Source organism: Anser cygnoides, chromosome 2 (genome assembly GCF_040182565.1).
Source record: "Anser cygnoides isolate HZ-2024a breed goose chromosome 2, Taihu_goose_T2T_genome, whole genome shotgun sequence".
Lineage (NCBI taxonomy): Eukaryota > Metazoa > Chordata > Aves > Anseriformes > Anatidae > Anser > Anser cygnoides.
Genome location: NC_089874.1, coordinates 72605175 through 72630539, shown reverse-complemented (window position 1 = coordinate 72630539; position 25365 = coordinate 72605175). Strand labels below are relative to the sequence as shown.

The window sequence follows — 25365 nt, the reverse complement described above, 5'->3', positions numbered from 1 at the left end:
TGACTCGTGAACAACCATGAGTGGAGTTTTTCCGATGGGCTTAAAGTCAGCAAGTGCCAAAAATGCATTGAAAATCTCTCTTGAGATGAGGGGCTATGACAGCAACTGGACTTGAGGAAAAAAGATATTTTTGATGTTTGATGGCAGTTCCACCAGTGGAGTCCAAGACTTCATTTCATCTTTTGAGAAGGGGTTGAACTGTCCACTTGTGCTGGTTTGGAATGGGATTGACAGGGACTGACCTAACCAGTTTTTAGGGAGCTTAGTTAGCTTCCTAATTTCCAGGTATACTGGGAGAACCATGAGGAACAGGAGTGGAGAATGGTGGTAAGTTCCTCTGCATGAAAGAAGCTGGGCTGCCAGGAGTATTTTCAATTGGAGATCACCAGGCAGCTTTATTACAAGCCATGTTTTCACTTGCATACAGTTCTACCAAGCTTTAACCATTTGCACTGAAACACCGCATTTCAGGTGTTTAGCTTCAGGCCACATTTGTTTTGTTTGAAAGAAAAACAAGTAATAAAAAAATAATAAAATCCTTCAGTCATTTTTAAGAATGCAACTAAGGGAAAAGTAACTTCGGGTTTTGAATTCTCTTTTGTGACCTCTCTTAAGAAACTTAATAGAAAGAAGACAAAACAAACCAAGAATACCTAAAAAGGAGGAGAAAGTCTGATCTTTTTTCTAGTCCTTAAAGCACTATTGCGGGAGCACTGAGATTTCGGAAGGGGGTGGGAGGTTGCAGTTACAGCTAATGGTTGAATAAGCTAGCAGAGGTGTCAGCAGTGACGCTTAGTCTGGTGTGTTCTGTTCCTAACATCTGTCGTAATATGTGTGGGGAAAAAGGGATGATGAAAGCCAAGCATCCTCTAGTCCCTCTGACCCCAGACTGGATTAAGTTGGTTCAGCTCTGTGAATACTCAAGTTGGCAACCTAGCCCCTTATCAAGTTAGCAGTCTTGTGTACCTGTGTATCTGCGTGCTCTTTCACTAGCAAAAAATGTGGTGAATGCCCAAATATTTCTCTTGCGCTGTGACATAAGGGTATAGAATTTCTGTTTGAGGGGTTTGCTGGTGTAAGATGACAATGTGCTTCTCGTGGATGTGTTGAGCTTTATAGGCACTTCCGTTCCATATGGAGTAAGGGTAGCTTGAAAGTTGTCTGGTGAGATTTGCACACCTTGCCAAACACAGCTGGTCTCTTAAATTAGAACAGAGGCCCAGGAGTTCATAAATACCTGGGCACATGACGTAAATAAGCCTGATGATGGACGGGCCCTGTAGCCCTCCCTTGCAGACCGCAGCTTGCCCAGGGACCTTTTAGCCATGCCGATTAGAAGCTTCTGTTGATGTTAATGGGTCTCTCCCGTAGAAGGAGCCTGTTGGTATGAATTCATTTGCAAGGCCGAGGCCTTGATTTGTTATGAGCCCTGCAGTGTGGTTTGCAATGGCCTGCCTACATCTTCCTGAGCTGCTGTGGGTGCGAGAGAGAAACAGAGGAAGGTTGCAGAAGTGTTCACCACCTTCACTTCCAGTCAGGAGCAAAAAGGAGCTGAGAGCACAGAGGATGAGATACCACCGGTGCTGCACGCACAGGGCGAAGGCGGCTGCTGTCTAAAAATATGCATATGAAAACGGAACTGGAAGTGACTGCAAAGCTGCATTTGCAGGTATTGTAGTTTTTAGAAACTAGGTCCAAAAGGTTTAGCAGCAGAGAGTATTTCAGGACACTCCCTGATCTGTTTCATTTGCTTTGCTGAAGCGTTAAAAGAACCCCTGGTTTCCACTGCTAAGGCTAGCAATTAATAAATCAGTTCAGGATTTTATTTTATTTTTTGTTTTGATTATATGCAGTATATGTGTATAGTGTGTGTTTTAATATACACTTTAAAAAATAACTCCTTTATTGCTTGATTATGGAAGTAGACACAGCAGAAAGAGTATTCTGTACGTTCTTTGACAAGACACTTGATTGAAGACATTTATTCACATTAAGCACCAGGAGCAGTATTGAATAGCTGTGTCCTTCTCTGTTTTGAGAAACTCATCAAAAGGAAAGAAAAATCACTTTTTTGTTTGCTTTCCAAGAGAGAAAAAAATGAGTTTGAAAAGGGGTTAAATAGCGATTTGTATTCCTTTTCTTGCAACCTCCTCCCTCCCCCCAAAAAACCCAACCACTCTTCCCCTCCACCGTTGCCCACAGAATTACCATGCATCTAATCTTAGAGGTGGGTTTACGTGTTTGTTCTAAAAAACGCCATCCTCTCAGTCTCTGGTAATCCACCAGGTGGAAGCAAATGTGTAGGGTATTTGTATACATATTTGTAAATCTGAGTTTGTGCAGGGCGGATTTCTGAGAGAGCAGCGTATGTGGAAAGGCAAGGGAACCCTCCCTCGTCGGTGCAATACCGTCAGTAAAGCAAAAACGTGCAGTTAACCACCGGCTTGAATCGTTAGTGGTTTTTGTTCATGTGGTAGGCCGGGTGACATTGTATTAGCCAATTCTTCTGATGGATGGTTAGAGATCAGTTGCCTGGTTGTTCTGAATTACAATAGGGAGCAGGCTGTCTGGGAGGGGATGGGGAGAATCGGATAGGAAGTGGTTTCTTAGAGATGGGTGCTTTTCTGGTGCTAACAGAAGTTTTGGTCTATTAGCCGCGAGTGTGCTTTTCTGACCTGCAAGGGTACGTTTGTAGCTTACTGCTGTACTTTTCCCTTCCTGCTGTCTTCCTGATAGCCACCTTGCATCTGAGTACATCTCTGCTCTTGCAAAAAATGGCAGCTTTGAATTTTGGGGAGTATCCCTTTGTATTCAGACCTCACAAGCATTTTGCTTTGAAGTCACCTTTATCTAGAAGTGCTAACGTGTTTGTTCAGTTGTTTTGGTGAAGGGGTGGGCAGAGGGAGTCCATGCTCAAATGGGAAGCTTTAAGTAGCTGTGAGTATCTTGAAAGCATCCCTCTGGCCTGCAGTTGTTTGGAAAGGGACTGTGCTATCAAGGTTTACATTGCCTGTAACATTTCATTTAACATAAACGGTTTGTCCGCATACTGCTGCAGGTTCTTGGTCTGTTTTAATACAATTTTTGTTGTTGTTTCTCTGCTGACTTGTCATACTAAAATTAATGTTACAGTGTGACAAATTGTGTTCTTAATAACTGAAGCTTCACTCGTAGGGCAAAGCCTGAAGAGTAAGTCATGTTGAATATGTATTGGTTTAAATTACTTGTACAGTTTGGGCTTTGCTTAATTCTGAACATGTAAAAGTAACAATCCAATTGCTTAAAATTTAAGTGTTCCTTTCCAGCTGTACCAGTGAAGATATTTGCATTTTCAGTCCAAGGTTGCAAAACCTAGCTCTGTGCTTGTAGTCAGTGCATGTTAGGACAAAAATAAAATGGAGGAAGAGCTGAAAGAAACCGTTTGCATCACTTGAGGCCCATGGGAGCTGAGGGTCAAGATCACTCTGAAAATTAATAAGTTCACTAGAGAATATGATAATACAAGGAAACGATGGTATTGCAACAAGGTTTTCTTTTTTTAATTATTTTTATTACTAGCAGAAACTTTAAAAATAAGATGAGAGCGAGAGAAAGCATGGGAGCAGAAGTGGCTTGAAGGGGAAATGACCAAGTCTGTTTAGAAATGCAGAGCGTGATGGTTCAGGAGCACTGCTTTCTTTGATTGAAACTCCTTTCTGTTTTGGGGAGCAGAGATCACAGCCCTGTGAAATCTGATTTCTTAATGCTGTTTTGATTAAAGCAAAATAATTCTGGTCCCTCCACTTGTCTGGAGGATTGAGGACTTAAACAGGGTGTGCTGGGCCTGCAGAGAAGCAAGTGTAATCTCAAATCTGTAAGTGGTATGCAGCCTCTATTGTTATTTTTAACAAATTAAAATGTCACAGAAATTTGCGCAGGCAAACTTTTGGTCCTGCTGTACCCCAGTGCAATAATTATAATGCAGAAACAGCTGATGGGTCACGTCTCCAGCCCTGCACAGCGTTATGACTTGCTACCTACATTCCATGTTTAGCTTTGAGTGATCAGATGGTGCAAGCAATGTGAGCTAGCAGCGCCTGAGGACATGCAGCCAGGCAACACGTCCTTTCTCCATGCAGCTTTAGTTTCTTTTCTCAACTTCTGTCCCATCCCATCCCCTTGAGGTGATGCACCGTACAATAAATGCCGCTCTCTGGAGGTGGTCATGCTGCCGGTGTGGGAGCATGTGTGCCATTCCCACCGTGCTGCACGTTAAGTCCAAGGGTCCAAGGTTTGTAAATATTGTTTCTAAAATACCTGAGAACTCCAGGTGAGCAGTTTGCCCTACTTACCAGGTACTCTGTAGCTCTGGTTGAGACATGTGGTGGCACGTGGTGGCAGACTGTTTCATCTTTGTTACTGATGTGGCTTAGCAAAGCGTGAGTTGTACTTTTTTTGGAGGGGGATAACTTCATCTTTGTGCATGGGGAAGGGGTCATTTACAGAGGTTTACAAGCAAAAAAAGGTTGAAAATGCAGTTTTATTCAGCCCTGAAAAATTTGAGGGAGGCCAGAGGGAGATATTGTAGACTTCTGTTTGTTTTGTGCTTAGCACTGCACAAAAGGTACACCCAGTCCTTGATTTGGGAGAGATTGGACAGGCAAGTAGAAAATGACTAACTGACTGCCTGGGACTGCTCCTGCTCTCTTGCTCCCCTCTTCCAGGGATTCCATGGAGAGATGCAGTGCAGACATTTTAATTGTCATAGTTCATTTTATTGTGAGATTCTTTTCACTGTGTTTAATTGGAGAGCTGAACTTCAGGTAGATTTTTAAGTGGAAGGAGTTTTCTTCAGTGGCAGAAGGACTGCAAACGAACTCCGAGCTGGAGCAAAGGGAGAGAGGAGGAGCAGGAGGAGGGACTGCAGATGGAGCTGGCAGTGAGTTCATTCCACGACATCTTTTCATCTTTCCCTGGTACTGCTGCACCACAGGAATAGAGTTACAGACAACATTCTTGCTCAGGTCTCTCATCCCGCACTCAAATAGAGGGTGTAATTTGACGATGCTTCAGCTACCCTGTTTGAAGGCTGTTGATGAAACTGTATGTCTGTGCATATATAAAGAAAAACAACCCCCCAAAAACCACACATCCCAAAACAGTGTGACCAATTCCATGATCCCAGATCACTGTGCGGCTGTTCAAATGCCAGGACTGGCACAATGCTGGAGGGGGAAGGTGTAGCTGGAGCTGAGGGGTGAAGTGAGGACTGGCTTGTCTCTCCTTCTGAATGACAGCCGTGGCTTACATCAGGTTAAATCAGCCTGTACTCTGCAGTCTGAGGCAAAGCAGAATGGATTAAAAACAGTTTTCCACTTCTAACCTTGAGTTTCCTTGCAGCTGTAGTTCTAAATCAGCTTGTGTGGGGTACATGTATTCCTGCATCTCAGCAGAGAGACGTCTTCTTACAGGTCAGTTCTTGCAATCGGTATTGGCTACAGTTTTTTCTTATTGGCACGTCTGTGTCCATGACTTCCACAAATAGATTTTGAAATGGATTTGCATCTCCTCCTCCATCCGTATCGGCGGTTTAGCAGTGAGGCCTGCGGGGTGGCTGCATGGGTGGCCGCCTCGCGCCCTGCTTGGGCTGATGCAGATCTTCTCAGTTGGCCAAGGTTATCTTGCTGCTGACCTTGTAGCCAGAACTCAGCCTCTCAGCGGCACAGTAATTGTGAAAATGAGGGGTTTTGAAAGAATCTGCAAAGGCTGATTGTCCTTACTTGCTTTTGTAAAAGCCACAGTTTATTTTCATCACCACGCTGAACTAGGAAAGAAAGCGACTTCGTGTTAAATTCACAAATTCTGAGAAGGTCCTGTCTGAAGATTCTTACTTCTAAAATCCACTGTGGAGACTTCTTAAATTTAGCACGTCAAGAGGCTGCTTTACCACAGCTCAGCCTAAAAGCCTACTTTTGGTACTGTACTTTCTCGGTTGTTTGCTGACGGGGCATTAATAGCTTGCTGTACGTGATACATGGCATCTGATTTCTTCCTAGCTGTGGCCTTTCATACCAGAATGTCTTTGCCTTGGTTGTAATTGGTTCAGTTTACTGAACTAAATATGTTTGCATGCTTTTGGGATGAAGAGGGACTTCTGTTAGCTGTGTAACAGAATGAGGCATGGGGATTAATGGGGGGAACAGTGAGAGAGAGAGGAGTTGTATGGGTTTTATTTTTTTCTAGAGGCATCAGGCTCCTCCTGTAGCGAGGGAGAGCATAGTACATCGAACCTAAAGACCTTTAAAGTACATGCTGAAATGGATGCTGGGAAGATACAGTACAGTGCTTGGGCACAACTCCAAGGCTCCCAAGGCAAGTAATATTTAAACAAGCTGAACAGCCCTTTTAGGCAAGCAGCAGGAAATCCAGCACTGAGCTTTGTGTTGTTGCATGGTCAGCAGAAGATAAAAGCTCAGGCTATGCAGCTGGGGTTCCCTCCTATCACTGGATGGCAAACTGTTAAGAAAAGATAAAAGGACAGAAAAGAACAGGGGGTCATCTTATTGAAAAGCATTCCTTCATATTTTAAGCTGTCGAAGTACTTTGAAATATGTTGGGCCTGATGTAAGTCAGAAGCATCGTCATTCTGGTGTTTGTTGGAGCTTTTACATCAGTTGGCAGGTGAAACGCAAATTCGGCCCTCGGCTTCACCGGAGATCAATGTTTAACATGGGCAAGATCCTGACATACATAGGTGCCTCGCAGTGAGCAGGAGCCTCCCACGTACGGCCTTTCCAGGTTCCGCTTTCTGCAGCTTATTCTTGATTGGGCACTATTTTAACAATGAGGAAAACAAATTTAACTGAATGAGATTACTATTTCAAGTCTTCTAATCACTATTTACTGTGTTCCTCCCCTCCATCCCTCCCCCTTTTTTCCTGCATCACAGCACTGGTGTCTTGGGAAAGAAAATGCTTCAGAGCATTTGTTACCAATTTAGCAGCAAGTACGTGCTCAAATTTGGGATTTCTAAGATCTGTGTGTGCCATATGTAGGCAAAATGTAATCTTTGCTAGTTGCAGTAGAAGGGAACAAACACAAATTTGCTGTTCTTCAGATAGTGATTCTTTAATCTAGTGAGACTTACAGTTGTGCAGCCTTTTTGTTTTGGTAAGACAGTTAACTGGCCTCCCCGGGGTGCCTAATTGCTTATCATGAACTAATCAGTCCCCTGGGTATATGAAGGAATGAAACGCTGCCAAGATAGAGCCTCTGACTTCCCCCAGAGGTGTGATAACTCTCCCAACTACCCCACCCTTTCAGGAGCTTGCTTATTTTAAAGACCTTGCTATTTCAGAAATTATCCATGCTTTAGTGTTTTGTGGGGAGTTTTAAAGGGCTGTATTTGCTGAGGAACTTTTGAAGTTGCCAGCTTTCATATTTTTTTCTGCTAGATCTGTATTGAATAACATTTCAAGTTCGGTGCAAAATATGCTGAACATGTTGCTGCCGCTGCTTCTGTTTATGAAAGTGTCTACCTCCATAGTCTCTGTGTCATGCAAGACCCTAACAAATGAGGAAAGGCCTCATTTCTGTCTTCAGCTGTCAGTAAGTTGGGCTGGTAAAATCTTCTAGCTTCAGAAACCCTGTTTGAAGTTCAGATGAACGAACGAGGGAAACAAATCCGGTGACTGTCTTCTAATTTTTGGTAGAATGGTAGTTCCACATTACCATGTGTGAAATGGGTGGGTAGGCTGAGAAAAGTTTTTCACCTTACCGTGAAAAATTATTTATTTGACTGGTGTTTTTTTTTCTTTCTCCTTTTAGTTTCTTGTTTTAACTCATTCAGATATGCCCTTTTCTGCTCAACAGGTGAGACTGCTGCTGATTTCTTAACTTCTTCCCATGTACCTCTTTATACTGAACAGCTGAGCTTCAGAAGGCTTATAAAACAATACAGAGTAATAATGTCTGAACTGGAAGTGGAAAATAGCTCCTGCTATTTAGTATCTGAGTGAAAGTGTGAATTCTGGTGTTGAGGTTTTCTTCATCCTTTACTTTTGCTTGGAATTAACATCCATTTTGTGTGAAGTTTGGAGGATGAGATCCGTCAGTTAGGTAGCAATACAGTTTGTGCCTTTAAAGAGTTGTACCCCATTCAAAGAACCACCTCCAATGATTATTGTTTCTTTTTTGGCTCTCTTAAAACACTTTTGTTCTTGTTTACCGCTTGTCATGGAATAGATCCTAAATGACCTCAGCAAGATTAGTGTAAACATATATATATTGCCATAATATGGACTGGCTTAAAACTGTAAAGCAAGGTGATTTCATTTTCAGAATTAAAGGAAAATGGCTGTGTGGGTGTGTATGTATATGACTGAGAAAATGTTCATGTGGGAACATCACTCATGAAAATAAGTATGAATTTCAGTATCACAAGTTTGATTATGATAATTTAATGTTGCTTTGCTATGTGTGCACAAGTGAAAGCAATTGGTCAAGGTTCCACTTAGTGAACTGTTGCTCTTCTTCTGTAGAATTGGGGTGGCCATGAGTGGATGCACAGGTCACTTGGTCAATTTTTTTTTGTTTGCGCGTGTTGTTGGTCATTTTTTTTCTATGGTTAATGTCTACAACTGCTAGAGAATCGGGTTGAACCTTTGCGTAATTCATACTACTTTGTTCCAAATTAATGTTTTGGTGTGCAATCTTACAAGTCAATGAGAGTGAGCAGAAGGAAATAAGCTGCCCTTTTCATACATAAATTGTGGGAAGAATTGTCTGTGTCATCTGTTTGATGGTAATGTGTGAAGCACTAGCAGTGAAATTGTGTTTTTGGAAGAGAAGAATGATTTTGGACCAGAAGCAGACGTTTTTGGCTGGAGGAATAGCAACTTGAAACTTCACTTAGTGAAGAAACCTGTTCACAATTTTGTCTGTTTTCCTTTTTTTTTTTTTCCCAGCTTTCCTGAAATAAACTTCCTGCAATTCTTTGCAGTGTGCAGGTGTCCAGACTCCCCTTTACTCATACTCACTTGTGCAGCCCGTCAGCCAACTGAGGGCTGTACCTAAAATTCTGCCTGCGGGTCTACACTGCAGTGGTCTTGGCAGAGTTACAGTGGATACCTTGTGCACCTACAGGCTGCAGCATCCCTCTTAGGCTGAACAACTGAGTATTGCATTCCAGAAGTCTACATATGGGGAGCAGTGCCCATGATAGACAAAAGAAAGCTGCAGAGATTGTAAGCTGCTACCTAATCTCTGTGGCTGTGGTGCCGAGGAGCATCAAAACTTTGCTGGGTGGATCTGACAGCTTATTGCAGAATAGAGAGTCAGTCTTGCTGGTATTTGCAGTTATTAACCTTAGTGGATTTTTTTTTTTTTTTTAACTTTGATTTTGTGTTTTTCTCTGCGTGTGTACGAGGCTTGTGGCCTTGCCACCGGAATGCTTGTGTTCAGGAAACTTAAGACTGTTCCCACTGAAGAGCTTTGAAGATCAGCAGGCGTTTCCTCCAGGGGCTACAGCAGTGTTGGAGGAGCCAGTTGCTGCAGAAGTCTTCAGGCCTATCCGCCCAACTTTGGTCATTCCTTACCTCACCACCTCACATGGATTATGCTGTTTGCAGACTGTCTAAGCTCCATGATGACCTCCATGGAGTCCTTATGAGCTTTTACAAGGCCGGGCCTGTGTACTTTGTAAAATCCTTTTGAAATGCCTGCTAGGCTTTTAAAGTCCCAGAGCAAAAGCTATATTACAAGGAACGTAGAAGGTGAGCAGCTGGATGCAGTTGTGGATGAAGGGGGATTTATGTTTGTGAGTGCGTAGGCAATTCTTGGTTTTAGTATGCATCTTTTTCAGATTAGATAGAGAGATGTCTTTTCTGAGGAGGCTTCTTGTACTCATCTGATAAAGCTGAGGGACTTCTGAATTCCATAAAAATTGTAGATCTGGATTTCTGTGCTCTAGTTTGGCGTGTGTGTTGCACTCTATGAAAATTGACAGATGCTGTTTCATTTTGTCAGTGTGCAGGAAGCACCTCCCACAGGTTAGTTTCACTGTGTTTATTTCAAAATAGAATGAAAACTTGTACTGAAGAATACCACTGACAAGTAGTTCTGCTGTTTAAATTTTTCCTGCTGGCTCTCCTGTGAGGATCTCAGCTTTGCCTGCTTGCCAGCACCATCTACTGCTGTAACTAATTTACCTAACTAAAACAAGAAGCAAACACTGTTTCAGAATTTAGAGCTCCACAAACAACCCTGGAGGCTACCAGCCCAGCTGGTATAAGCTGGTGGGTGTGCGCACAGGGCTGCAGCAACTTGTTCATCAGTGATGGGGAGAGGCATTTTTCTTAAGGCTGGGTTCTTCCTTCACCATCAGGAGGCAATAAGCCCCAGTTTGAGTGATTTCTGGTACTCTGGCACCTGTGGCAAACATTGAATTAGAACACCCCAGGTAAAATTGAACACCTAGCTTTTATCTCTTGGCTCTGATTGAAAATAGTGGGAGAACGGCATCCTATGGTCATCTAAACTTAGTATCACATGGAGATGATGCAGATGGCATATATGTGTTTCTGGTCTTTAGCAGATTGTAAAAGGTGGTTGACTTAAAACCTGTTGGTCTCATGCAGTGCAGAGCAGGAGGGTGGCTTTGGCTTGTGGGTCTGTGCAGGGTCTGCCTGGTGTGGGGATATGAGGAGCGCTACAGGTTGTCTTGCTCATGGAAAAGCTGTGTAGTTGTGTTGGATATTGCACTGGAGGCTCACGTTAAAAGGAATGAGGGTTGTGCAGAACACTTGTGACTCCCTTTGCTCCAGCACATCTCTCTTTCCTACTTGTGACATGTGGTTTTCCCTCCTAAAATGTCAAACTAAAACCTTCTAATTAAAACTCTCTTTCAGCGTGTGTGTGTTTGAACATTTTAAATTGTCTTGGTTATAGATTTTTTTGTTGTTTGTTTGGAAAGTGTGATAGGGGGAATAGTTCCTGTGCTGACCAGATACAGAAGACAGGAAGATAATGATGTTAACAAGGTGAGGGAGAAAAGGAGGTGTTTGTTTAGAAAAAGCCTAGTCGCTAAAGCCTGTGGAGCAGAGGAACCCTGCTGATAACACAGATGAAATCGTCTGCCTTTCCTAACTTTAGAGAAGTGGAGCTTTGTAATAAATGGCTGCCATGTGGCAGCTGTCTCCCAGCTTCGTGAGCCTGGCAGTAGTTAATCCTGTCAGCAAGTCATGCTCCCTGGAAAAGAGCAGCAAGAAGAGCTGCAAACTCTTGAATCATTCTCTCTGCAAAACATTTGCATGTTGAATCCCTTTCTGCTTAAAACGAGTTTGGTAATTTGGTGGAGGCTCTCATCTTTAAGTAGCATTAGAGTGCAGCTGTGTTGGCTTTTAAATAAAAAGTTAGAAACGTGCCGAGATGTAGCGATTCTGTTCCTTAAAAAAAAAAAAAAAGCCATTTTCGTTTTGGAGGGTATATGTTACAGGGTACAAAACGCACTGTACAAAGAAAGGACTCCATGTTGATATCTGTGTGTTAATTCAGGTTTAGCATCTGAGGTCATGATTATCCTTAAAAGCTTGAGCCTTTAAGATACAAAACCATTCACCTTGGTTTGTTTTTTTATTTTGTTGAGCATCTAATGTTTCTGTCCTTTCTCCACAACCCGGAAAACTAGAACTTTTGCCTAAAAAAAAAAAAAAAAGTTTGAGATTCTTGTGCAGTAATGTAATACCATCAGATTTTTTCAGGGCTCGTGATAAAATTGTGATGGTTGACAACACCACCACCAGGAAATGAGTTTTAATCCCTGTAATTTCCATCTTTCTTTTCATGTTGCGCATCATTTTACTTTGTTACCTTGTGAGGTGTAGAGTACTCTGGCATGCTACCTGGTAAGGTGCTGCATGCGGAGTGTGCTGGCGCCTGTCTCACAACCAGCACTGTCAGGCTGCAAAGGATGCAGTAAGTGAGCTGATGCTGTCCCCTCTGGGCTTGCCTACACAAGGAATGTTGCTGTGTGTGGATGCACTTACAGTGGTGAAACTCCATGCAGTACATAGTGCAAAAGAAAAATGTCTTTTCCTGGTTTAGCATGCCCTGTTTTCAGTTTATAAAAAATATAAACTTGTCTCAGTGAAGCCTTCTTTAAATCCGTCCCTGGAGGAAGAGGATTGTAACCAGGGTGCTGCGCAAGAAACAGGGCACTGGCACAGGAGATTTTCTGTGCCTTCCTCTGTGTGATTCATCCTGCCTCTCTAATCCTTTCCAAACCTGTCCTGCTGCACACGCACAGCTCCAGCTATGTGCGAAGAACAGGCGTGAAGGAGCAAAACATTTGCTCATTTCTCCTACCACTTTCCTTCAGAGCTTTGCCTGGGACCTTCGCCCAGAACTGCGGGTCCGAAGCTGCCCTTGGCTGAGCTGTTGGCCATCAGGGCTGCTGGGGCGAGGGCCGGGGCCGGGCCGCCCCCCCTGCCCCAACAGCTGCAGGCACCGATTGCCAGCGAGCGGCACAGTGGCGGTGTTTCGTGGCTTTTCTTCCTCTCGCTGTTACTGTTCCTTATTCTTTTGTGATGCTGCGAGGAGGAACAACCAGACTGATTGTCTCCCCGCCGGGTGGGTGCCTGGGCATCTGCACAGCCAGTTGGTAAGGCACAGAAGCCCCTGTTTTTTTTAAGTGACACCAGGGGCTATTGATTGCAGGCTCGTGCTGTGCTGCTGCTGCACAGATGCTTGCTTTTGGCCCACCTTAAAAGGACAAGACATCCCGTGGTTTAGACTGGCCATATATTGTCAGGGATGCCAGCACCTCCGTCACAGCTACCCGGCAGACTTGAGCGTCCCGTTTTGCCCGCACCCTGTCCTTGCATCCTTTTCTTCATCGGAGTTGAGGGATGCAGCAGTTTGCCTTGGCTGGAGGGGAGGTGGCTTTTCTTCTCTCTTACTCTGAAATGTTTTCCATCTGGCTTTCCCAAGTGCAGTCCGTCTAGCTCACCCCTCAGACTCTTGGGAAAGCATCCTGTTCTCTCAGCACAGTGCTTGCTTAGCTGTCTAGGTTATGGCACATCAATGTATAGCTTTTTTTGTTTGTTTGTTTCTTTCCCCCAGGGTTTTAAGTTTACTGGGTTTGGCTGTGTTGTGATTCTTCCTCTCAGCGCAAGGCAAAAATGTAAAAAGAAAAAAAAACAACAAAAAAAAACACAGGGCTTTCTACTTGCTACGCTTCAGATTGTTTCCTCATTTTACATCCCTTACCCCTCTCTCAGGCAGCAGCAGCAGCAGCGAGTGCGGTTTTGCTTCCCTAAGGGCTGCTGGAGGGGCTCAGCTCCTTGAGGCACACATCCCATCTCAGCAGGGGGACATGCAAAGCCGAGGGGTGCCTGCTGGTCATCATTTCGGGCTCCCCCGCCGCTAAATTTTCCTGGGTTTTCCTCAGCTCCTTTTGGGTAGTGTCTGTTGCAGCAGACGGTGCAGCACTGCTTGCCCAACCTGCCCTCTCCTTCACACCAGCCCGGCATCGCTCATGCGTTCGGGGCTGGGTCCTCCAGGCCCAGGCTCTGCTGGGGGATCGCAGTCCCGGGCTCCCACGCTCTCCTGCACCACGTCCCACGGTGTCTCCTCGCCCAGCGGGATGCAAGCCAGCCCCGGCCCAAGGGAGAGCTGCGGCGGCCGGGCTGGGGAAGGCCTGTCGGTCAGAGGAGAGACCCTGCGCTGTGTCTCAAGGCACGCCACCGTCTTGCCCACCCGGGGGGATGCGAAGGGACTTTCTTGGGTCGCCACTTCATCTAAGGCAAATAAACTGGAGTCGAAGCCAAGAAACACATCAACTTCCTGGAACTCTGCGAGCTGTCCACACAGCTGTCCTAGCTTGCTGAACACATGCAAAGCAGAGCTTATAAGGACAGACAGTATTGCTTTTGTGTCCCTGCTCGGCACGCGGGGAGGGAGCAGGGGAGGGGACGCTCTAGGTAGCGCCGAAGGCCCGCCTTACCCAGCGTGCTCCCTTGGCCGCATTTCGGGGAGTTGAACCCCTCCCCAGAGGCCTCCTTGCACCCTGATGGTGCACAGGGAGCCGGCAAGGATGAGGATGGAGGGGCGTTTGTACATGGGAAGGAGTGGAGGGACGTCTGTTTATAGTTGCTTGCATTACTTCGCTGTTTTCCCGTCTTCATTTTTTTGCATGTGTCTGAAAGCAGCTCTCGTGGCCCCAAGTTTGTTAAGCTGCCTTCAAATCTCAGTGTCCTTTTTGCCTGAACAAGTTCTCAAAGCTGACTGCAGTTTGGTGACAAAGGCTGCCTGGAGGGCCAGGTGCTAACCCGCAAGCTGATACAAACGGTGAGGATGAGGAACAGCTTTTAGACATGTCTTTGGTATGGGGGAGGAGGGATAAGGCGTTAGGCAATCTCAAAATTTTTCAGCAGCTGGTCAGACAAAATAAGGGGGGGTTGCAGTTCCTGCAGGGCTGTGCGTATTGTGTGGTGTGGCCATCCTGGGCACAGTTATGCTGGAGGGGAGCTCGAGCAGGCTGAGACCGAACCCCCGGAGGTACAGAGTCTCCTGGCAGAGAACTAGGCTTTCCCATCAGGGGCCTGGGGGCCGTCAGATTTTGCTTTCGCTCTCGAGCAGTGTGTGCCTCGCTTCTCTTTTCTAGCCTAGCAAGACCACAGGCTCTTGTGTGAGCTGCCATTCCCACAGCACACAGCCATTGTGAAAGAAACAAACGGGGGGGTGCTATATAAGTTAGCAAGTTAGCAAGCTGAGCATGGGGCCAAGGAGACAGGTATGAATGCGTCTTATATTAATGCTGCCTGGTGTCTCCTTGTATTGCTGTAAACCAGTTGGAAAATATAGGAGAATTTCATCCAGGAAGCCTCTCTTTGCCAGTACAGCATCTGCTTGTTAGATTAGTGTAGCTTCCTTGTTTTCAGTGTGACTTTATCAGCACGGTACCAGGGTATCATGATGATTCAGAGTTGCAGTTCACTTAAGGCAGTAACAGAGTTCAAATTCCAGTGTGTTTTATGAGAGATGCTTTTGGTCAGCTAAGTCAAAGTCCTGGGGACCACTAACGTTTGATAAGTCATCCAGACATGGATTTCAAAACCTGCGTATAAACTAGATGTGCTTGCATATCTCATCGTGCATGTGAAGGAATAAAACCAGAGGAGTAAACATACTTGAATATTCAAAATTTAGACTGGCAGTTAGGTGTTGTAACAACAGTGTACAAAATGATCTGTATACACAGGGGTCTTCTTGCTCGTTTGGTGCTTCCTCCCTTGCCCTGCCCTGCAAACAGGTAGTGCTCCCCGGCTCTGCTTTAAGGCATGGCCATGAGCATGTGCTTCACTTGTTTATTCAGTGTCTGTGCGTATCTGTCTGTGTCTATGTTAAATAAGAAGAGGCATATGGCCATGGTGGATCATAGGGTTATTTTACAGGGCAAGGTATGCTAACACAGGTAAAACAACTGTATCAGTAGTAGTTCTAAGAGGTCAAGTAGGAAGATGAGCAATCTGTCTTTTAGTGCTCAGAGAGTGCCTTTCCACAGATATAGCTCTCTTTGGTTGGTGTTTTTGAAGGTTTGTTTTGTTGGCTTCCCCTTCGTCCACCCCCATTGTCCCTGGAAGAAAATTGTAGTTAGAGGTACAAGTTCAAAAACATTGGGGTAATATTCTTAGTGTCTGTTTTTTTCCAAATAATAAGCGAACAAACGACCACCAAATATTCCCATGCCACTGTCTTTTTTTTTATGCTTGTCTTCCTTTCCCCGTAGGCTGCTCTGTACTGGTGCTCCAGCAGTGGTGACAGTGAGGTGACGCTGCCAGTATAATTCTCTACCGCTGGGGTGCCGAGTCAGCACCAACACTTCAGTAGCAAGGGCAGAGTTGGTATTAAAAAGGTCAGTTGGGAAAACTTTCTTCTTTTGGTTTTCCTTTGCCTTGAGGCAGTGTCTTTGAATAGCATTAACCCTTTTTTCTTCCCACACAACGCATTTTCACCCTCTTTCCTTCCTGCCACCTTTGAAGCAAAATCGCATTCAAAAAGCAGTTGGGGCAATGTGCACATCTCCGGGGGTGGGAGTAGCTGTTTGTGCTTGGGAGTGTCACCTTGTGCTCTGGGAAGAAAATCTGCTCCTCCGGGTAGAAACTTGGTATGAGACCAGTGCATCAGAAACGTTTTTGAAAGTGGTGTAGCAGTTCTTAGGTATTATAATCTCAAGGGTAAACTGTAAACTTTTGTTTATTCAAATGCGATATCCCTCTTTGAAGTTCTGTTCTTGTCTAAATTTGTATACTAGAAGGTCTGGCCTTCATTTAAGTGATCCTTGGTTTTTTTTTCTACCACTGAGGGAAAAAAAAAAAAAAAGCGGGAAAGCCTTGAATAAGCTAATAGCATTGCTAAGATGGAAATGATGAGGAAGGCTCAGGATTCCTGTTTGGGCCTCATGGGAGAACGTGGTTTGAAATGCATGTGTGTGGGGGGGTGCATTCCTAAAACAGTCATTTGTTTCCCCCATTTCTCCTCCTCCCACTGTGTTCTGTACTACGTATTGCGGCATGTTTAATGAAACCAATAAAAGTATTTGGCGGAGAGTGTTAATCTTTCCCCGGCCCAATTAGTGCATGGCTTCTACTTTAACGTTGATGTGGACTTTTTTTTTTAGGGCAGAACAATGAGCAGCTTTGTGCTACATGCAAGGTTTTCCCCCTCCTTGCCTGTATTGTGTATTTCTTCCTATCTATTCCGAAGGGAGAGCTCATGTGCAGAGACAGTGGAGCAAACTGGAGCAGGGATTTGTACCAACTCCACGCTTGTGTAGCCACCTCTCCCTGGCAAGTCAAGTGACTGTGACTCTGAAGACTCATCATCTCTTCTCCTTTCTTCTTCCTTCCCTTGTGGCCCATGTTCTCCTTTTTGCTTCATCTGTGATGCTCTTCACCAGAAGGAGAAGCAGATGTAACTGTTGAGAGTGGTCTTTAAACAAAAAAATTAAATATAAATAAATACATATAAGTAGAGGGGGGAAGTAACTGCTGATGGGCTTAGCTTTAGCATACAGTGGAGTCGCACTTTATCCCAGAGGAGGAAATAGGTTTAGCAAGTGTCTTCCTGTACAGACTGAATGGGAAGCAACAAGTTTTTTTTTTTTTTTCCCTTTTTTTTTTTTGTCTTGTGAGCCCTCTGCTTTCCTGGTGACTCTCCCAATAGCTGGTTATGTGCAGCATCAGGGGTGGGCCTCTGGCAGGAGGAGGAGCTGAAGGCCCCTCAGGTTTCTCAGTGGGATTGCAGTTGCCCCAGTTACATGGTTTTAGAAACAGCATCAAGTGGAGGGAGCCGGGTCTCTTGATATGGCAGGCAAAGAGGGCTGTGGGGATTTTGTATTGTGTTTTTTTTTTTGTTTGTTTGTTTGTTTTCTCCTCACATGTCTTAGCACTCTCTGCTTTCATAAGAGAGGATGACTCGGGGGGGGGGGTTTCATCAAAGTAGAAGATGACTTGAATGCTCGTGACCACTTCCCTGTTTCCTAGAGGCTTTGGTCAGATGTTGAATGCAACCTGAGGCTGCACTGTTTGCCAGCCTGTTTCCTGTTTGTCCCTCTTTCCTGGAGGTCTTTGTTCTCTTTTGGGGAAAGGGAGGAAGGAGGCTCCATCAGCACGACCTCTGAGCTGAGGCCTTCACTGTGAGCTGAGGCGGCTTGCAGTCCTGAAGGCAGCCTGGTGTAGGGCATCCGTGCTGGTTGCTGCCTCGCGGATTCCCTGGGCTTCTTAGGTCTGTGGAAAAAAAACATTTCCCCATCCTCAGTGATGCATTTATTTAAAAAAAAAAAAAAAATCTGCAAGAGAAACCTCTCAGTATGTTCCTGCCTGAAGGCTTTCTGCCATGGGTTTTCCCACAGGAAGGAGTGATTTGGCCCAGTATCCTTATTGTTCCTATATCCTATTGCAAATAGAAAGTTAGGCTTCTGAAATTGGTGCGTGCTGCTCATGCAGTTGTCTTTGTTTCAGAGGCACATTTTTATTTTGTGCAAGAAAATGGAAAATACATATGTAAATATAAATACATATGTAAATAAAAGCAATAGTATCTATTTTTTTTGGAGAATTTAAGGTTTTTTTCAACCGCTTATAAATTAGGAAAATTTTAATGTATCGAAAACAATTTTAAAAGCAAGGTCTGTTGTTTGCATTAGCAGTAAGATGTTTTAGATTCAGAAATAAAATAGCTGTTGATTCACAGAAATTGTGAAAGGCTGTAATAGCATAAATACATACTTTTCCTCCTGAAAGAAGAACAGAAAGCAGGCTGGCAGGTGTTTCAAAATCAGAAGGTAGGTTTGTTAATGTGTACCTGTATGCCTGCCTCTTCTCTTTTTGATGAAAAAGTCACATTTTCACTCTCGCTAAAACCAGCACTAGGAATTCTGACTCCAATACTCTGGGAAGATCCTCAGCAATTTTAAAGTTACCTTGGCTGACACACCCGTCTTCACACTTATACAACAGATTAACTTTTTCCAGGATGTAACAGTGGTAACGTTAATGTTATAGGTATTGACTGAAAGAGAAAAAAATATGTCTACTTTGGAAGGAAGAGTTGTTTTTGTTTTATTTTGTTGTTTGTTTGGTTGGTTTGCTTGTTTGTTTTTAAGTGCTGAAACACTTATTTGCATTAATTTTGACAACAATCCCTCCAAATAATTTTAAATGGTGGTACTAAGCAGATACAGCAGCAACTTAGAATATTTATACCAGCCTTGAAAATAACTGTAGTGTTTGTTCTATTCAGGATTAATCCAGCTACCACATAAGTGGTTAAAAAGAAAGAAAAAAATAAACGACTGTGTTGCTCTGGAATGAGATGGACCTTTTTTAAAGACCCTAACAAATCAATAGCTCTTGTGCTTGCTGGAGAAAATACAGAAGGATGGATGCTTGGCTTCTCTTTGGATCAAGCAATCCCTGCCATCATAGGGAACATCAGTGTTTTTCTTAGCAGAAAAGTACAAAAATGACTAGGGAAGAATTAAGTTAAATCGTTCAGGATAGCATCAAAATGGTCTTTTTGTCAGTTTTTGGAGACTTAAACCAAAAATGGTGTTTTGAGAAGTTAATGTTATCTAGAGCCTTAGAGTCTGGCCTTAGTCAGGTCCTGCATTTTGGCTCTAGACTGTGCTGGTTCACTGTGTCAAACCATTCATCTGTGTGCAGCTCCCAAGAAGGTAGGCAGTTAACCAGAGGGAGCTTGAGTCTGTTGCTTTTTCTTGCGTTGAGTGAAATAAGGATCTGCTCGACAAAAGTCAAGAGAGCAGAAGCTGGGTCTTTTCTCTTTGTCTGCCTTTTGGTGTACACTGTAAAATGTTAACAGTTAGGATGCTATGATTTCTCATTTGCAGATGCTGTTCAGAAAGCATTTGAATGTGTTACGTGAGTGACAGATTTGCATGTCACCCTAGAGAGCATGTGTTTTAAAAGGAAGAAACCCCGTTAACCACAGTTTGAGGCTGAAGGCCTCTGCTTTCTGAAAAAAAGGAAAATTTGTATTAAGTCTGCTGGATGCAATCTGGAAATCTGAGATTATGAAATGTCCACAGTGTGTTAATTTACTTAATGAACTATTTTGCATGTAAGGTTATAAAGGTGTATTCCTCCATTAAAAATGTATCGTTATCTTTCAATATTACAAATAACCTTTTTCAGAGGCTGTCAGCATGGGTGCCACAAGGCGAGAACTCCTCTCTTTCTCTTGTGCCGATCATTCACTGTCACCTCTCAAAATGGTGTTCAACTGCCCTATCATTCTCCAGCCAGAACAGGCATCCTTCCTGAAACCCCAATGATAACATGATAAGGTTGTGGTTTCAGAAAGGGGCGTGGAGAAATTCCGTCAGCAAATATGGTGGTTGCTTATGTCTTCAGCTCACCTAAAGCCCTTGGGCAGTGGGTGTGGGGAATGTGCCAAATGGGCCCAGAAACCTCAGTAGTCATTTCACCACTGCTGGAAGGAATAAGGTCACCATGAAGTCTTCTATTGGAGTAAATGTTAATCCTCCAAGAAGAGAAATAGGAGGGTGGGATATTCATGAATGAAAACAAATTACTTATTGTATCTTTCTCTGCAGAATGTTCTTCCAGCCTCCTAACCAGATATCACGACTGTCAATGATGTGCTGGCTTGTTCTCTCTTTTGTTTCTTCCTACTATTTTTTTTCTGGATGAGTACTGGGGACCAAGTCAAGAGTGTTTCCTCGCTTTGTTTGCCTGGTTTCCAGCAGAGGCAGCAGCAGCTGCCTGTGCCAGACACTCCTGGGGGCAGGCACTTGGCTGCGCTGAGCTGGCTCTGTTTACGTGCTTCCATCATCAAACTTATGTACCCATTGGGGGAGCTCTCAAATTAAGGGGTTGTAGTCTTACTTTGCTAAAACGTCTTCCAGCGAAACTTAATCCCTTTCTCTTTCTCCCATCTCCCTCACCTAGTGCTAGAGGGTGCTACTGAAGAAGGGGCCGAAGAGCCTGATGCTACTAAACCTACTACACTAAGTGAGGAGACCAGCAATCAAGAAGAAAGCCTCAGTCAATCAGGGGATAAAAATGAAGGTAACTGGTTTGACTAGCTCTGAGTGACTCTCTAATTTAGGACATTGATTAAAGCTTGTAGAAATATTTCTTACCCAATCCATAACCCTTATCTGTGTGAAGGGTGTAATATACGTTGAGCAGAGGCACTGGTGCAACATTTCTCTCCCTGTCCCTAGCCTTTGTCTATGTGAAGAGTATATGCTGAGCAGAAGCATGGGCACATAAATTCTCAACTACCACTGCAGGCTTCCAAACTAAAATTTTCTTGGCTCCAAGTAACTTGGCACCACATTACTTAGCCTCAAAAAACACCTGTTTATAATGCTCAAGCTTATCTTTCAAAGACAGTATTATGCAGAGATCAAATGTTCACAAACATGTTCCTCCTTGTTCACCCTCACCATCCTCTGGTGGTAGAGTGACTCTCACAACACACATTAAGATCCTGTGCTGTCCACCTGAGATGACAAAGCAGTAGACTCACAGGGTGTTCCTGTTCAGTTGGGAGACTCCTTTTCAGGCAAAGGAGTGTTTAGTTTGAAAACATTCTGCTTTTCAAACTCCGAAAGAGGAAAGCGGAAGGCCTTACCTGTATGTTTGATGGACTACATAGAGAACATGATGGAGAAGTCTGAATCTGAACAGCTTTGCCTGCAAGGCAACATTAGTCATGGATGTAATAACATACTCCATGGACTGATAGGAGTTGGTAGACCAAAAAGAAAACAACTCTACATTGATGACAGCTGTGGCAGTAAAGAGGCATTTTAGGGGATTTGGGGTTGGATTTTTGCTAATTTAGTTTGCTCATATGCAGAGCTGGCTTAAGCTATGCTAGACTGAGAACCCAGTATTCTATGCTGTGTTAGTAATGTCTTAATTGTGCAGTTCTGCTCAAAACACATGCTTGTTTGAATGATGGTGTTTGCCAGAGTATGCATTCATCAGTACTGCTCTAATAGTTCATTGCGGTCACTAGGTACCACAAATAATACCATTTTATAGCAAGAGAATTTAAGGTAAATCACTCTGTATGTGCCATACTCAATCAAGGCTGAAAATCAAGATAACATGGATGTTCTATGAGAAGAAATGCACACCTTATCCTACACATTCCAATATAAGAAACTATTACAAGAAAAACTCCAATTATTATGGGCCATTGTATATGGTCCATGAAGATCAAACAGTGTGGTGCAAGGTACAAGCAGCTGAAAATACTGTGGGGTTTTCTTTCAGATGGCCTAGCAACTCCTATGTGTGTTTTTGTTTTTAATTCCAGAGAAGCAGCTGGAAACCTTAAACAGTTACAAGGTATCACCAAGTTCACCAAACAGTTTGGACGGAGCAGACTTGTCCTCCATTGACGCCATGATGTCAGCAGTAATGAATGTGGGGAAGATAGCTGAAAATGGCGGGAACTCTCAAAATGTTAAATCCCCCTCCAAGTCTCCTGCACCAAATCGGATTGGCAGGAGGAATCAGGTATGTAAGCCCAAGTACAGGGGACGAAGGGAAGTCAAACAGCTGCATGGGAAGTGATAAAATGTAATTATGTTTTGTTGATGATTTTGTCTGTTTTTCCCTCAATGGTTATGCATTGCCTCTGCCATTGCCGCTATATGGATGTTTTCTGATGTCCCTCCATAAGTTATCTTAAGAAAACTGGGGATGGAAGGTGTCCACTTCCATGGATTCACATGTAAAACATTGGAGCACATGTTCCCACATCATGCAGTGGGCAAGCTGATCTACCAGATGACAGCAGTAGAGGCAAAGCCAAAATTGCCACGTTTTCCCTGCCACATCTGTTACCCAGGCTCTTGCGTTTGCCTGATTTGTTGGGAGATCAGTTTGTTCCATTAACCTAGGAGAGAAGAAGTAGCTGGAACTGAACTTGCTCAGAGAGGGAGCAGGGTGGTCTGGCAGGGGGCTGTGGGGCTTGGCTCAGCTGTTCTGGGGGTTGCTTCATGAGGTGTGTGATTGCTCCAGGGGAAGATCCAAGTGATTTAAGGTTAAAGGTGGTGCTGGAATGAAACGTCCATAGGGGTGCTCAGTTCACACAATTGTACTATAAGGTGCCCTTACTTCATTGTTAATGAAAGTATGAAGAGCTATTGCAGAATGCTTTGTATAAATCTTAGGGAGAAAATATATGTAGTTTTTATCATTTTTCTTCCATTTACCAGTTGATGGCATCAGTTGATAGCAATATTGATCTAGAGGAGTGAAAGGAGACTGTTAAAGCTGTGATTATTGATACCCATGTTTCTCTCCTGCTGCATCAAGCCCTGCCCATGAAGGTTCTGCAGAACAGCCAGAAATACCCCAAATCCCGTTGCTCGTTTGACTTTAAAGCTTGTGGCAAAGCACGGAAAATTTGTAAATGAATCAAGATGTAACAGGGATCAGAAAGGTTGAGAAGCATGACTCATGTGATGTTCCTATAGTAGTTTATTAATAGCTTGCAGAGTAGCTGCCCAGTTGACAGACTTATGACTTGTCTTGAATTTTTTTGCTTACAAGGAGTTAAAAGCTGTTAATAGTAAATGAACATGGGAATTCTTAAATGAAGAGCCTGGGCAGTGTACTGGCAACTGTATTTGTGGGGTCGTACTGTCTAGCACCTGGCTTTGAGGTTTATTTGCAGTGTTCCCAGTTAAGGGCTGCCATGGTTCCTTGATTTCATCATGTGAAGTAAGGCACTGGAGTTCAGACGAGTCTCAGTGGCGGTGCTATTACACAGCTGTCTGCTGGTACACCATGTGGTTTGGCTTCATGAAGTTTATTAGCGTTGGTGACCTTTATTCCACCTGATATTTCGATGGGCATCGAATCAAAGGAAGCTCGAGAGTAAATGTGACAGGATTAAGAGGGATTCTTACAGTGTAAAAATAAATAAATCCATTGAAAACATAGTAAATAGCCTATTTGTTTTTAGGCTGAAAGATTGTTATTGCCAAAGGGGCAAATGGCTACATTACTGAGAAAATAGAAGTGTGATGTGAAATATTAAGTGGGTATCAATCTGTTTAGCAACATCTAATACAGTGAATTTCCATTTTCAGAGTAGCAGAATGAAAGCACTGAATTGTTTCAGTGTGTAACAGCACACAGATCTCCGATTCTGATCAGAATGTGCCCCTTATTATAATTGCAAGGATAATAACAGTCAGCTAGTTTTCTGGGTCTGACTGCTGTTTCCCATGAGTTGGCAGTGAAACATTTTGCCCTGAACCTTTGTCCCAAGTCTGTGGTTCTCTTTATAATGCTGACTTGGCTCTAGTCTACCCGTAGTCTAATAAACGTGTTCTCACATCAACCTGCATCCATTTGAGCTTCTCATTTGCTTTGCTCTTGAAGAAAAGAAAAGATGTGACAAAGGTGTTTCTTGAGCTGGAGAAAACCCTAATGCACAAATCTTGAAGCATTTGCCATCAGCTGAATGCAGAGCAGTCCTGCCAGGTTGGCTAACTTGAAAGTAGCTAACAAATAAGCTGCTAATTTAAGCTTTTTGTTCAGGAAGTGTGTTTTCACCAGCCTGGCTCCAGTGAAGTAGCCAAGTGCCATGTTTTACACTTGTGAGCAGGGGTGCTTTTACAATAGGGATGCTAATGTTTTTTGATCTGGATTGAGTCAGTCAACAGCAGTCCTGTTGTAGCTACCCTTGATTTGCTTGAGCTGTGTTACGGTATGCAGCACGTACCCTGTGTGACCACTGGAGAAAGTTTGGGTTTTAGTTAATAATAAACCCCAGATTCAATACTAATCAGCTCTGGTGGAGCTATAGTGTGTTTCTGATCTTTGCTTCAAGGTGAACCATTAATTACTCTATCTTCTGTTAATTTGCTGATTCAAAGAGCAGGCAGTCTAGAAAGCAGGCTCTGAAACAATTAATTGCATCGTGTAGAACTGTATCACTTATTTAGAAGGGGGGCAAAATAAAGTAGTAGGTTGATAATTTCACAGAAATACCCTGGGGATTAAACACCATCTAAACTGTCAGCACAGCTGCAGGGATTTTCCTCGCAGCACAGTGTGTTTGTTCTCTGTCCTGAGCCAACTTTAACAGGGTTGCAGTATAGTTGGAGCCGAACATTACTCCACAGACTGGTTGCATATAGTAAAATTGAAGTTGTATAAGTAGGATCGAATGCATGTGTGTGAATTATATGTTTGTATATAAAAATGTGTGTGTGGGCCAATGGGATAATGCATTTTAATTTTCTTGGTGTGTTCAGACTTCATAATGGCAGCCTTTCTTGCTTGCTTTCTAATGTTTTTTGAGTAATGGTGCAATAGGCTTTGGCCCGTGTGCATGGCCTACAGTGATTAACTTCAGGATGGAGAGCCCTGAAAAACATTTGGAAAAAGATCCACAAGAGAAACAATACAGGGGAATGGGAGAACCTAACTGCTGTGGTCCTGATACTTCTAGAAGTGAGGTCTGAAGTTTTGTTTACTTGAGTCAAAATAAGAAAGTAGCTCTTCATTCACATCCATTGCTAGTCGGCATTGCTAGTCGGTCAGCATTGCTAGTCGGTCGAGGGAAGTGATTGTCCCGCTCTGCTCTGCGCTGGTGCGGCCTCACCTCAAGTACTGTGTGCAGTTCTGGGCACCACAGTACAAGAAGGACGTTAAACTGTTGGAGAGTGTCCGGAGGAGGGCTACGAAGATGGTGAAGGGCCTAGAGGAGAAGACATGCGAGGAGCAGCTGAGGGCACTGGGCCTGTTCAGCCTGGAGAAGAGGAGGCTGAGGGGGGACCTCATCTCAGTCTACAACTTCCTCACGAGG

General features: G+C 43.8%; 1 protein-coding gene across 11 annotated transcripts in view; it reads left to right on the top strand.

Annotated features, from left to right (window-relative positions):
- RREB1 (ras responsive element binding protein 1) overlaps positions 1 to 25365 on the top strand; it is a 135210-nt gene that overhangs the window by 35937 nt on the left and 73908 nt on the right. For 6 of the 11 annotated variants that reach the window (XM_066992461.1, XM_048072152.2, XM_048072151.2 and 3 more), the window contains exons 2-3: positions 20469 to 20588; positions 21853 to 22055. In XM_066992461.1, coding sequence (XP_066848562.1) covers positions 20469 to 20588; positions 21853 to 22055 — 323 coding nt within the window. Of the gene's footprint in view, positions 1 to 15766; positions 15893 to 20468; positions 20589 to 21852; positions 22056 to 25365 lie in introns of those variants that run through there. The other 5 variants (XM_048072154.2, XM_066992460.1, XM_048072153.2 and 2 more) reach the window with 2 other exon arrangements.